Source organism: Homarus americanus, unplaced genomic scaffold (assembly GCF_018991925.1).
Source record: "Homarus americanus isolate GMGI-L3 unplaced genomic scaffold, GMGI_Hamer_2.0 scaffold23295, whole genome shotgun sequence".
In the NCBI taxonomy this organism is placed as follows: domain Eukaryota; kingdom Metazoa; phylum Arthropoda; class Malacostraca; order Decapoda; family Nephropidae; genus Homarus; species Homarus americanus.
In genome coordinates, this window is record NW_024715471.1 from 51,381 (window position 1) to 64,625 (window position 13,245).

The following is a 13,245-nucleotide window of genomic DNA, read 5'->3' on the forward strand; positions in this document are numbered from 1 at the left end:
AGCAAATATTTTATCTTTTGTGCAAAATATATGAAGTTTACATTCAAAATATTCCCTGACTTGCAAGGAATCCAGAAATGTCAATTATATTATCCTAACTTTAGCCTGAGGTATTATTTATTACTAAACGTTAAAATCTAGAGTTTTCACTCACACATTTATCTGGGAGGGAAGGTAGGGGGGAGGGTTGGGACCGACCGACCCAGCTGGCGTGAGTGTGAGGAGGGGGGGAGGCAAGGTGGGGTACTTTGATTGACAGATAGTGTGTGAAGAATATTTTTTTTTTATTAACTGAAGATATTTGTTTTAGCTCATAAAATTCATACAAATTACTCGACCAGAATATAATTTACATTGCTGGAATTCTTACAATATGATGATCATTTTGAATATAAACATCATGGATTTTGCATTAGACATACAAATTTTAGATCTAATGTAATAATTTGGTTTACACAAAGCAAATATTTTATCTTTTGTGCAAAATATATGAAGTTTACATTCAAAATATTCCCTGACCTGCAAGGAATCCAGAAATGTCAATTATATTATCCTAACTTTAGTCTGAGGTATTATTTATTACTAAACGTTAAAATCTAGTGTTTTCACCCAAACATTTCAGAGAGGTAGGAGCTAGTGAGCTGGGAAGAGGGGGGGGGGGGATTTGAGTCCATTATTTGAATGGACATTAACCTGGCGACTGTATTTCTCTTAAATATTAATTGTGTGAGCATACCATCATAAAATTTAGATGTTATTTTTACTACAACATAGGTATTGTGTCGGAAAAAGTGGAGTTTGGGGGTCGGGCCAGTCTCTATTGGAATTAATCCCATATGTTCTGTTGTTCACTTTACGCGGTTTTCACTTTCCGCGGTACCCTGTGGGTTCAATTGACCGCATAAATCGGGGTACTACTGTACCTATGTCGAGAAATTACACTATTGTTTGTTTTGTTTTTGTTTTTCAATTGTTTATTCCTTGATAGAGGAAGCGGGATCCTCGTGCTGTCACTAGGTACCCCTGTACAATAACACCAGAAGCATCTGGCAAGTGTGACAAGTATATACAGTATAAATATTATAAAGGGGCTTACTAAAGCCTAAGGAAGGAAGGATATTCCTTTAACACATAATCAATGTTATTTGCATAATATCTGGCCAGTATGGGGAGGATCATCGTGTCTCCGTCAGGGGGTCGTGGAGTGGTGGTCCAGCAGGCATCACAGAAGCGTTGTGTGTGGGAACATCTTAGGAGGTAGCGGATAAGGGTGCGGCTGTCAGGTCTTCAGCTCAGGGGATGCGGGGATACCAATCTCCCAAGCAAAGTCATACCCAATGATGATACGGGCAGCAATCACGTCCCCTTTCCGCGACCCTTTCCCATAGACATACGAGAGGTCAGGAAGTTTACGGAGGACATCGTACCAGGTGGGCAGGGAGTCCAGGGTGATGGCTGCTTCCCGAGCTTCTCTCTGTTTGCGGCGAATTTGGGTCCTAAGCTGTAAAAGTGTTCGAGGAACAACGTAGTCAGGTGTGGCCTTGTTGCAGCCAGTCTTGGCAAGGCCATCTGCTGCCTCATTCCCCAAGATACCGACATGACTGGGTATCCATAGGAATGTCACAGGGCGGCCTGCATCCTGAAGTGTGGATGTTAACCCTCGTATTCGGAGAATGAGGTCCTTATTTTCCCCTGATCCAAATGCGATCCCGTCGAGAGCAGACCTGGAATCGCAGCAGACAAGCAAGGGGCAGAAACCATCTGTTTCTTCCTCAGCGAGAAGGGCAGCAAGGAGGGCTATTATTTCAGCCTGAGTGGAGGATGCCCCGTCAGAAACTCTGAGAGACAGTTTGATAGGCTCAGGGGCATCAGGACGGGAGATGTAGACACCAGCCCCGGCCCGACCTGTCGCGGGGTCAACAGAACCATCAGTGTAGAGGACGACCCTACCTGGGGACCAGTGGGCGATCCTGGAGAGGTGGTATTTGCAGAGAATAACAGGGTTCACATAGGATTTCGGGAGCGGTCCACTGAGGGCAATCACTTCAGGTTGAAAATCCAGCCAGGGAGAAGGAGACGAACCAACAGCAGGGGTGACAACAATATCAAGCAGGAGGTCATGTTCCTGAAGGGCTCGGATGAGTGACCCTCGCCACTGTCTTCTAGATGGAGGTCTGCCTCGGACAGCAGGGGTCAAGTTGGCTTGGACATAGTTGCCCTGAGGATCCCGTTGAATGGAAACGGCAGTTTTTAGGTAAAACTCCTGGACACGATCCTGTAAGGGGAAAAGACCAAGTTCGGTATATAGAGAAGTAGAGCGTGTCCACTGAGGAGCCCCAAGGATGATACGAGCAGCTTTCCTCTGGATAACTTCGAAACGGTTGACAGCAGTCCGACTAATGTTGACGAGGGCAGGGGCGGCGTAGTCGACACAGGAACGGACAAAGGACTTGTACATGGTGAGAAGTACAGGGATGGTGGCACCAAGGGAACCCCTGCACATGGTAAAGAGGGGAGCGAGACGCCGAAAGCATATGTCTCGAAGAGAAGGGGTGGAGGTACAACATGACCGTGCCACATGGCTTTTGTTTTCGCAGTTGAAAGAAGGAAACCAAGTGAATCACACTCTCTGGAGACCAGATCAAGGGCTTCCTGCATGCTGAGGTAGTCAGGGGCTTGGAGGAGGACATCGACGGCATATCCTGAGTGGACAACTTTTGTCGGCCACAGGAGAGATGCAATGGAGTGCATCAGAGTGTTAAACAAGGTGGGAATCAGGACTCCACCTTGAGGGGTGCCGAGGTTCATTTCTTGAACAGGAGAAAGAGAGCCTTCAACGCGAACCCGGGCCTGATGTCCAGTGAGGTAAGAGGCGATCCATTGAAGAAGTCTCCCTTTAACCCCTAACCGTGCAAGTTCAGCTAAAATGAGGGCAGGCTGAGCCGTATCAAAGGCTCCCTTGATATCAAGGAAGACGGAGATGCGGGCAGTCTGATTGCAATAAAAGGAAGCAATGGAGTGTGCTGTGCTGCGATGTTGAATGAAACCATTGAGGGAGTTGTGGAAGCCGCCTATGGTGTTAAGAAGGCAACGATGGAGTATCCTCTCCATCATCTTGCAAACACAGGAGGTAAGACTAATGGGTCGATATTTCCCAGGATCTCCCGGCTTAGGGATGGGGATAATAGTGGCATTTTTCCAGTTAGACGGGAGAACCCCGTGTTTATAAGACATATTGTAGAGAGCAAGCAAGGGGCCGTTAGGAATATTAGTACAGGCGTTGAGGACAGAGTAGGTTATCTGATCATCCCCAGGAGAGGTGTCTTTTATAGAGAGACGAGCACTGTCAAGCTCGAACTGTGTGATGGGATGATCAGTGGGGGCAGGGGAGGTAAGAGCAGCACGAACAACAGGCTCAGACGCATCGATGCGAGCCTGCACTGCCTCCTGCATTGGATCTGGAAGTGCCTCAGGGGAGGAAGCTCGTGCCCAGTCCTCCATTAAAGAGCAGGCAAGGGAGGCGGGGTCAGGGTGGGGAGGAGGCCTCCGTCGAGTACTCCGTATAGCATTAATCCGATTCCATACATAAGAGGGTAACGACTGGAACGATAGAGACCCCGTGAAGGATAGCCAGTCCGCCTCACGAATCCGACGACGCTCTTGAGTTGCAAAGGAGCACCAATTTTTTAAGTCTTCCCAGTCCTCTGGAGAGCGAGACCTCAGTATGGCAGAGTGGAGATCACGGGTTACCTGGCGGAGATGTCTCATGGCAGGGATACGATACCAGTAGTTGGTGGCACTTCTGGGGTGACGGGGAGGGCGTGGAGGGGTAGCGCGATTGACAGTCATACACGGCATCAACTAAATCAGCGCTGTAAGAGTCAAGGGACTGAGGGACAAAATAGGAATCCGCCCAGGTAGAAAGGTATTGGGTAAAGGAAGGAACAACATCTTGTGTGAGACGAAGGCGAGGGGATCGATAAGGAGCTGATGTAGTGGCAGAGAAGGAGAGCCTCAGATGGGTAGTAACGGCAAGATGGTCACTATACAGAGCAGGCTCGGTGCAGACGGTAGGATGAAAGGAGGTATGACCGTTCAATAGTAAGTCAACATCAAGGAACTATGGGGGAGGCAAGTAGGATCGTCAGGACAAAGAAAGCGAACATCATCATCCCCATTAAGAAACAGTGAGAGATGTGATCCGTTAAGGGAGCATGGAATGGTATGATCTGGAGTAAGAGTGGGATGGCGGGCATTAAAGTCGCCAAGAACAAGAGTGGGAATCCCATAATGGAGGTTGTGAAGAACCTGGGGGTCCAGAGATCTCATCTTTGAATCGGCTGACGCGTGAGAGGCCAATGAAACACCCACGGGTACTGAGGCAGGCGGAGTAGGAGTAACATCGTTCAGATGGTTTCCTGAAGTAGAGCAACATCTACTTTGATGGGAGAGCAATAAACTGGGCGTAGGTCTGTCCGGCGAGGTCTAAGTCCTGGATGTTCCATTGTAAGAAGAGGTGGAGGAACGGCCTCCGTGTGAGATGAGTCGGGTGGGCTAGACAGGGCTCCAGAGGAGGTACCAAATTCTGTTGAGAAAAATGGAGAGGGAGGAGTGGGAGAATGAGGAGGATCCCCATCTGGGGAGATGGAAGCGAGGCAGGTCACCAGGGCTTGCAAAGTGCATCCTGTTGGGGTCAGGGTGTCCAGAATGAGTTGTTGTTGCTCTCTGCAATGTCGCAATTGTTTTGGCCAAACAAGTCGAGTTGGCAGAGATGGTTGATTTGTTGCTGGAGTGGGCAATCCAGACGAGAGTGATTGCTCTACAGAATCAACTTGGTGGCCTGCAGGAGCTGGAGGTGGCAAGGCGAGGACTGCCGAGGGCCCTACTGGGCATGTGGTGGTGGTAGCGACGGAGAGGGGAAGGTGAGGGTTCAGGTGAGTAAGAGGTGGTGGTGGACGGGAGGAAAGGGGTGAGGGGCTCAGGTGACCAAGAGGCAGGAAGCAGTGAAGGACAGCTGGGGTCTAGGTGGGCAGGAGGTGGTGGTGGCTGTGTGGCAGGGCAGGCACCCACCTTGTTCCCAAGAACTTAGGAGAGGGAGGGAGGGGAGAAAGGATGGGTGGTAGGTGATAGGGGATGGCAGAGAGAGGAGATCAATGGAAACTGGTGAAGTGGGAAGAGGTGGTAGATAGGAGTCAGGTTTGGTTGACAGGGGCTTGGCCAGAGACGAGGGCGCAGGCAAGGTAGTTTTCCCCGGCGAAAGTGCCAGGACGCTGTGGGTAATTACATTCCAGGCGCAGGATCGCTATGGCAATTGACACAATCGCGGAATAACCGGGATTTTGTTCTGAATTTTCGATTTGCATTCCCACTGTGTTGTGAGGACTCAAGAAACCGAGGCGCACCATCCTCGCAGGCACTGCCAGGCAGCGTGTTTCAATGCATTGGCAACGGCCCGGCCACAGATTTTCAGGTTCAAAAAAATCAGTCGAGAGGACAGTTGTGAATTGGTCCTACATCCACCTTCTCGGAGGAGGGGCCCACCCACCAGCCGATGAGTTCATTGATGGACGTTTGAGACCGGGTTGATGCGGCGTTCCATGTCCAGTAGCGGGAGAAGAGGGCCAAGATCATTGATAGGGACCTCCTTAGGGGTACGTGGCTAACCATTACCTTGGTACGCATTTGTAGTTTCTGGGTGATGGTGCAGAATCTCAGCATCACCTCCTCTGGGGAGCAGGAAAGCCCACTGGAGTGAGCAGGCGACCATCTCGGCCCATTTGTGTGGTGACTATCAAGGCTGTGGGACCTCGGGCGGAGGCGAAGTGTTGAGTCCTGAAGTGGAGAGAGCAGTGACGAAGAACCAAGTCGCCCCTGTGCTCAGAGGCAAGTCCCGAGGAAAGGCGAGACGACGGGCGCGACGGGCAGGGGAGACAAAGGTAATCCCTTATGTCCATCGCCGGGCGGAGGGTCGGCCACTGAGCCACATGTAAGCTCACTTGGGGGACCTGATGACAGGAGGTGGAGGCCACCTCTACAGCCCCAGAAGGGGTGCGCGAGGGGGGAGCCATGGCCCTGCTGGAGACCCTGACTTCTGTGGTTTCTTGCTTCTTTGACTTGTCTTCAAGAAGAAAAAAATCGTCAGCATCACTGTCACCTACTGCCCTCAAGCTTCCAACTTAACGTGAGCATTTAACGCCAGCATAGGGCACGTGCTAAGCAAAATCCGCAGTCAGGTGGGAGTGGTAATGACGCTACTGCTAATGGGCCAATAATTATCACAATGTGCATGCTTAAAACTAAAAAACTTGCCCTGAGGGATTGGGTGGTAGGACCAGATGTTTTATCTCAAAAATGACAAAGTCCAAAAAAAAATGATGCCACTGTGCTGATAACTGGGTCTTTTACTATAGTTGTCTGCACAGGCTGGGATTAGTAGACTCATGGAATTCGTCAGAAATACAACTTATAAGGAGCAGTCTTTACAGCCTGGTTGAATGTACACATCGCATTCCGACACTATATTTCCATGTGCATGCATTACATGGAACAGTGCTACAGGCTACAGGCATGGACTACGGAGAACAAGGTCACCCTCAACCACACAACCGTAGTCATGCACATCAATACTGCCACCACTCAGTGCAAGCCCCACAGTCCAGTGGGTGCCCATCCTCTCCAGCTGGTGCAGTCTGCCAAACTCCTGGGTGTAACTATAGAAACAAACTTGACTGGAAGGCCCATGTAAATAACACAGTTAGGCAGCCTCGTGCCGTCTCTACATGCTACAACGACTTAGGTCACTTGGGACACCGCCAGAGCAGGACCATCTACAATGCCTTTATCTCCCCCAAACTAACGTGTCAAGCCAGCCTGGTCAGTCTTCTCTCAACTCCACCCAACAACGTCAGCTAGAAGAAGTACAGAAAAGGGCCTGCAGTCATCACTGGCTCACCTCCATACCGCAGCTCTCTCCACCCAAATGCCATCCCTCAGTGACCTCCACCACCAAGCACCGGAAAGGTTTAGCAGCCTATTGTACCACCCTCGTCTTCGCCCTCCTCCACGGCAGCCCCCACACCTACGCAGTCACTCCACTTCAACCAAATTCAGCAAGACCCGCACCGATAGATATAAGAATAGCACCATCCCATCTATTGTCAAAATAATAAACAATGCCTGATTTATGTACTGTACAGCCCTGTAAATGTATTCAGTGCATATTATATCATTATGTCCAAATCAAATGCAAGTGTATATTTCATACACCGCAACTCTATTAATAAACCGTTTTTTATTTATCATTATTATTATTATTATTATCATTATTATTATTATTATATATTGGCCATCTGCTATCAGTCTCCACTTTTTCTTTACCATCAGTGGTTATTTCTACATTAAATAACATTAATTAAAACATACATATTTGTTTTACATTAATTTCTGTAACTACAACTAGGGTCCATTTTCTTGGTTTCAGACGGGAACCATTGTAGGTGTAAATATTGACAACAACAATGGTGTCTGTCTTGTCTTGTGTGACTGCAGATTATTATTGATTTATATTGTATATGGATTTCACAAACATTATTTGAGAATATAGCTTTTATTTTCATTAATTTACTGTTGGAAAAAATAAGCCACACAAGATATGAAAAGGTCACACTGAATGCATCTCATTATTATTGCTTTATATTAAATTAATGATTCACGTCGATGATTCACCTTACTGCAATATGGAGGACACATTACCATCGTTATTCAAGCTTTACTGTAGTTGTCATTAGGATCATTGTTTCCTACATATTGGGTCCATTTCGTAATGTTAAAGAACATTTGCCAGTCTCAGAGACATTTAAACTTGGAACAGCTCATACAGGTTTCTGCACTGTTGTATCTCGCCTTTACTTGCCACTTTCCCAAATATCTTTATGTTGTCTGCGAACTTGACAATGAAACTTGATAAATTTTCATCTGTGTCGTTTATGTAGATCACAAACAGGGTGGGTCCAACAAGAGAGCCTTGTGTTATGCCACTGAAATCCTTTTTCTATTCAGAATGTACTCCATTTATGACCATTCTTTATTGCCAGTCTTGATCCAGTTGTTTAATCCACTTCAAAATCATACCTGCAATGCCATGTGCCTGGATCTTTCGAGGCTAGTTTGCATATGGGACTTTGTCAATTGCCTTGGAGAAATCCATGTACAACACACCCACTGGTGAGCTTTGATCCCGTAGTCTGTTACTGTTTCAAGTAACATTAAGTTTGTCAAGCAGGATTTTTTTCCACGAAACCATTTTGTAATACAGGCGTCCTCACTTAACGTAAGGGTCCGTTCCTTAAAATGAGACATTATGTGAAACAATGTGGATCAATTTTTCCCAGAAGAAATAGATAAAATCTGGAGTTATGTTCCTAGCCTCCCTTTGCCCCATGGAAAAGGTTACATATACTGTCCAGAAAACCATTGGCATTTTTTAGAATAGTATATAGAACTACAGTACTAAGTTTGTATTGGTACTCACCGATGGGCATAGGTGGTAGAGCGAGGTGTGTGGTGGGTAGTGGAGCGAAGGAGGAGGATGGGGGAGCAGAGGAGGAGGGTGGGAGCGGGAGGGAAGGTGGGAGCAGGAGGGTGGTGAGTCACTGAGACTCTCGACCTCCCCCTCCTCCTGCTCTGACTGGGGTTCCTCCACCACTGCTTGCTCCTCCTCCATTATTGGCGGGAATGTCTCGGCAGCAACCATACCTGAACTGGCAGTTTCACCAGTCATCTTAATACAGTATTGTGGAAGTTATACTTGGCAAATCGTTGAAACCAGCCTTGGGTAGCCGTAAGGTCTCTTCCTTAATCCTTCACCCTCTTCTTGCTTTAAGTAGTCAAGCAAGGATCTGGCCTTATGCTGGATCACCGTAAGGCTCACAGGGCCATTGCATTTATTCTGATCCTCCATTTTTTCCACCTTCTCTATCACAGTGCTTTATGCGTGTGTGTCTTAGTGTAGCGAAGACACTTCCAGCACTAACCTTAATCTTATCAGCATTGGTCTGGATATCCGCACCGTTGTGGGGGTTAGACCAAGCACAGTAGCTATGCCCACAGTACGTCTCCTTTTTCAAATCATCATTTTTGTAGAGGGTAATGGTCTTCACGTTGCCTCTTCACTACACAAGCATCAGTAGCACTTGATGGGCGCTTGGAAGCTATTCGAATGGTTAGAGTACAGTTTAGAGCAAAACACTTAGGCACACACGAATGATGTGAAGCTGTAACAGAGAATGGCTGGCGTCGGCTGGGACAATGTGATGTTCTTGGCAGTGAGGGCAGTGGCCCGAGCTGAAGAGCATAAGCGGCCAGAAGAGCAGGTGATCGCCATAGAAAGTAGTCTGTGATGCCGCAAAACAACATAGTATCGGATCACCGGGACGTTAAAGCGAATTTTGGTTTCTAAAGTTCAGCTCGTAGTACGGAAACAACGGTTAAAGAACGGCGTTAAGTAAGGACTTAATGTACATCAACAATAAAAAATTAAATATGAAACAACTCTCTTGGTTGAAAATCAGACATAAGTCTGGTTGTCACTGAGATGTTTGTTGTTTACTGTAATGTGTTATATGTAAGTAACCAAGAATTTATCTTATGAATAAAGAAAACTGTATACGGTATTATGGTGCAGTACTATAAAATAAGAACAAATAAGGGTAGGAGTATATTGTATGTGGAAGACAAATGTATTTCTGTGAGCAGCTGGCAGTGAGGTAGGGGGTGGGGGATTGGCATGGGTGGGTGGCTCCCTCACAAGATTCCTAACACTTCTTTATGCAACTGCACACATTCTCATATAATTTAGTATCATTTGGTGACAGGTGGATAAAATATTATCTAAAAGAATCATCTTTCCTGAAAAAAAGAATCACACTGAACACCATGAGTCATTTGTTTACTGAGAGCAAACAGCTGAGCAGCTTCCCACAATGTCTGTCTTCAACACTTAGTAAATTAGTACAATACAGTTGTGTATTTATCATCATAATAAATACTATTATAGTGTATATTTATCACCACTTAATACTACTGCAGTGTATTTATCATCACTTACTAAGAAATATTTAGTAGTGTAAAGTATTATGCATCTGCATATACCCTGGTTTATTCATTAATCCGTCTAAATACAAGTAGCCAAACTGAGTCATCATATAACACACAGAGAGAGTAAATAACGTTTAAAGAAGGTATCTTCATCAAATACTATACAGTGTGTCATAGTGACCACTGTTGCAAGCTGATCTACTGAAAGCTCACATGAATGCATCTGAGTAAACAACCTTCTGATACAGTTTATCCTTTTATTTTCAAGCCATATTACAAATTACATACAGTATTGTATTTTTCTCTATTACTGAAGATGTTATATTAATCATGATGAACCATAAACCATAATAGGCCAATGATATGAGAATATAATACTGAATCAATAAATAAATAAATCTGACAAATGTGGCAACACATTAGCAAAATTCCATAAGGGCAGATTTTTTGGGCATATCGATTTGTTTGCCATAATTTCCAAATTATTATGCGTATGAATTTCCATAAGGTTGGGGATGCCTGTAAAATACAAAACAATAAAATAAGAAAAATTAAGAACATGTGTGTGTGTGTGTGTGTGTGTGTGTGTGTGTGTGTGTGTGTAATATGTAATATGTAATTAGCGGTTTTATTGAAAAAGTTCTGCAGCCGAAGGCTGAAAATATACATTGGACATAAATGACTTATTACATACATTGGTGGTTTAACAAAAGCCTTCATTAGAAAGGTAAAAGACATACAGTGAACATACAGATTAATGTAGGTGTTGAACAGCAAAACAATAGTGTAGTAACTCCTCCCAGATGGTGTTAGAGGGACCTCCGCGTGGTGTAGTAGTTCCTCACAGATGGTGTTATGAGGGCCTCACGTGGTGTAGTAATCCCTCACAGATGGTGTTATGAGGGGCCTCACGTGGTGTAGTAATTCCCTCACAGATGGTGTTATGAGGGGCCTCACGTGGTGTAGTAATTCCTCAATGGTGTTGAGGGCCTCCGTTAGTAATTCCCTCACAGATGGTGTTATGAGGGGCCTCACGTGGTGTAGTAATTCCCTCACAGATGGTGTTATGAGGGGCCTCACGTGGTGTAGTAATTCCCTCACAGATGGTGTTATGAGGGGCCTCACGTGGTGTAGTAATTCCCTCACAGATGGTGTTATAGGGGCCTCACGTGGTGTAGTAACTCCTTCACATATGGTGTTATGAGGGGCCTCACATGGTGTAGTAATTCCCTCACAGATGGTGTTATATGAGTGAGGTGTGGTTCCAGGCCTTCCTATCGTGAGCGGATTAACACATCGCTGGTAGTTGGGTCTCAGGGCCGTTATCACTGGTACCTGGGACCTCACTGTGTGAAAAGGTCAACTGGTACCACTGTTACTGTTGAGTTGTTCTCACTGACAGCACTGTTCACCACTGTTCACCTCTGTTTAACACTGGTTCCATTTCTTTCCTAAATGAAATAGTAACTTCTGGCGTGAACTTGTTGATATTCCGGTGGGAGGAGGGTTCAGGGGAGGGAGTTGGTATGGGCCAACATAACAGTTGACCTGGCTGCTCGAGGAGCGCCAGATGCGTCTTGACCCGGTTGGTCAAGGATGTGTGTGTGTGTTGTGTGTGGGCGGTGGGGCCATTGTGTGGGCATGCTCCTCCTGATGAGACATCACAGCATACACACAGTGCAGAGTGGCAACCTTACATTTGTGAGTCAGTTGGTTGAAGTAGGTCACGTCACCCAGAGGATGGTTTGAGTGTGGAAGGAGCTATTCTTAGTACATAAAATATTTGCTATTGTATTTTATAATACAGTATATACTATTTATTGATTTTATTGTTTATCATAGCAATAAATATGGCAGCTCATCCTTGCACCTGGTATTCAAACTTCGTTGGGGGTCCCGGGTTATGAATGAGTTCTGTTCCTGAGGGCGTTCTTAAGTCGGTTGTATTTAAGTCGGAACACATGCTCACGTCACCTGTAATAGTACTGTACTTCAGAACAATGTCAAAATCCCACTATATCCTAGCCTAAGTCATATATACATCTAAAATCACTTAATTTAAGACAAAAGAAAGAAATAAAATGACAAAATACAAAAATGAAAGTAAAAAATAAGTCATAAGGTACTGTAAATAAAATGCTGTTAATTTCAAGTTTAACCTTGTTCGTATCAGCGGGCGTTCCTAAGTGGGGGCCCTGTACTAGCTGATTTTGGAGGAATTTTCATTTTATGATTACAGTATTTCATCTTGGAAACTATCAAGACAAAATTGAAGTGATCAAATCAATCTGAAACTTAAAGTTCAACTTACCATTTCAACCTGCAAGCCTTCAGTCTCTTTCAGTCATCATCAGTATAGTTCACAGTTGCAATGACTAAGGGTTCAACACCCTGCAACATGAATTATTTATTACTTTTCTATCACTGGGTGTTTATTTCAAAAGGAAAATGTATAAATTCAAGAAAAGGAATGTAAGGAAGCATTTTATGCTATCTGAGGTAAATGAAAATAGTCAATGATAGTGTGAAGGATAGTACAGCAAGATGCTGGGTCGCATTAACCCATGAGCTTGGGCTATGGTCAGCAACCCCTCCCGGAGGGTATACAGTATTGTAGCATTTAAAAAAATAAATAAAAAAATTTGTCTTACAAACTGGCCATGCATGATATTAACAAACAAACAATAAATAAATAAATAAATAAATGTACTCACCACAGGCTGGCAACACGGGGCTAGATGAGCCGAGAATGTTTAAGTGGCATGTGTGTGTGTAACTCACAATGTGAGGTAGAAAACAACACTAATTTGTATGCAGTCTGAGGTACAGGACACTTGTTTTACTATGTTATTAATATTTACATTATTAATCATTATCACTGCTCCAGTAATTGTTCACAATACTAGACTTGTGCTTGAGGGTTAAGGGGTAGAAACACATGGTGAAGTGAGTCAAGTCAAAGGGCAAGATTCCTACATCACAAAAGCTGAGAAGCTACTGAAGAGACTGGGAGGCTCATGTGTGAATAAGTGAAAGATAAATACCTACTTCACAATATAATCTGCAGGCCCACCCTTTTTCATTTAAATAGGCCCATGAAAGATCAAAAGCACGTATGTGACATGACCAGCTCTACAGACATACATCACA

At 45.1% G+C, this 13,245-nt stretch overlaps 1 protein-coding gene across 1 annotated transcript in view; it reads right to left on the reverse strand.

Annotated features, from left to right (window-relative positions):
- LOC121857842 (cadherin-99C-like) overlaps positions 1–12,488 on the reverse strand; it is a 28,462-nt gene extending 15,974 nt beyond the window's left edge. The window contains exon 1 of the mRNA XM_042354104.1: positions 12,407–12,488. Coding sequence (XP_042210038.1) covers positions 12,407–12,409 — 3 coding nt within the window. The 5' untranslated portion in view covers positions 12,410–12,488. The remainder of the gene's footprint in view (positions 1–12,406) is intronic.
- Positions 12,489–13,245: the final 757 nt, after the last annotated feature.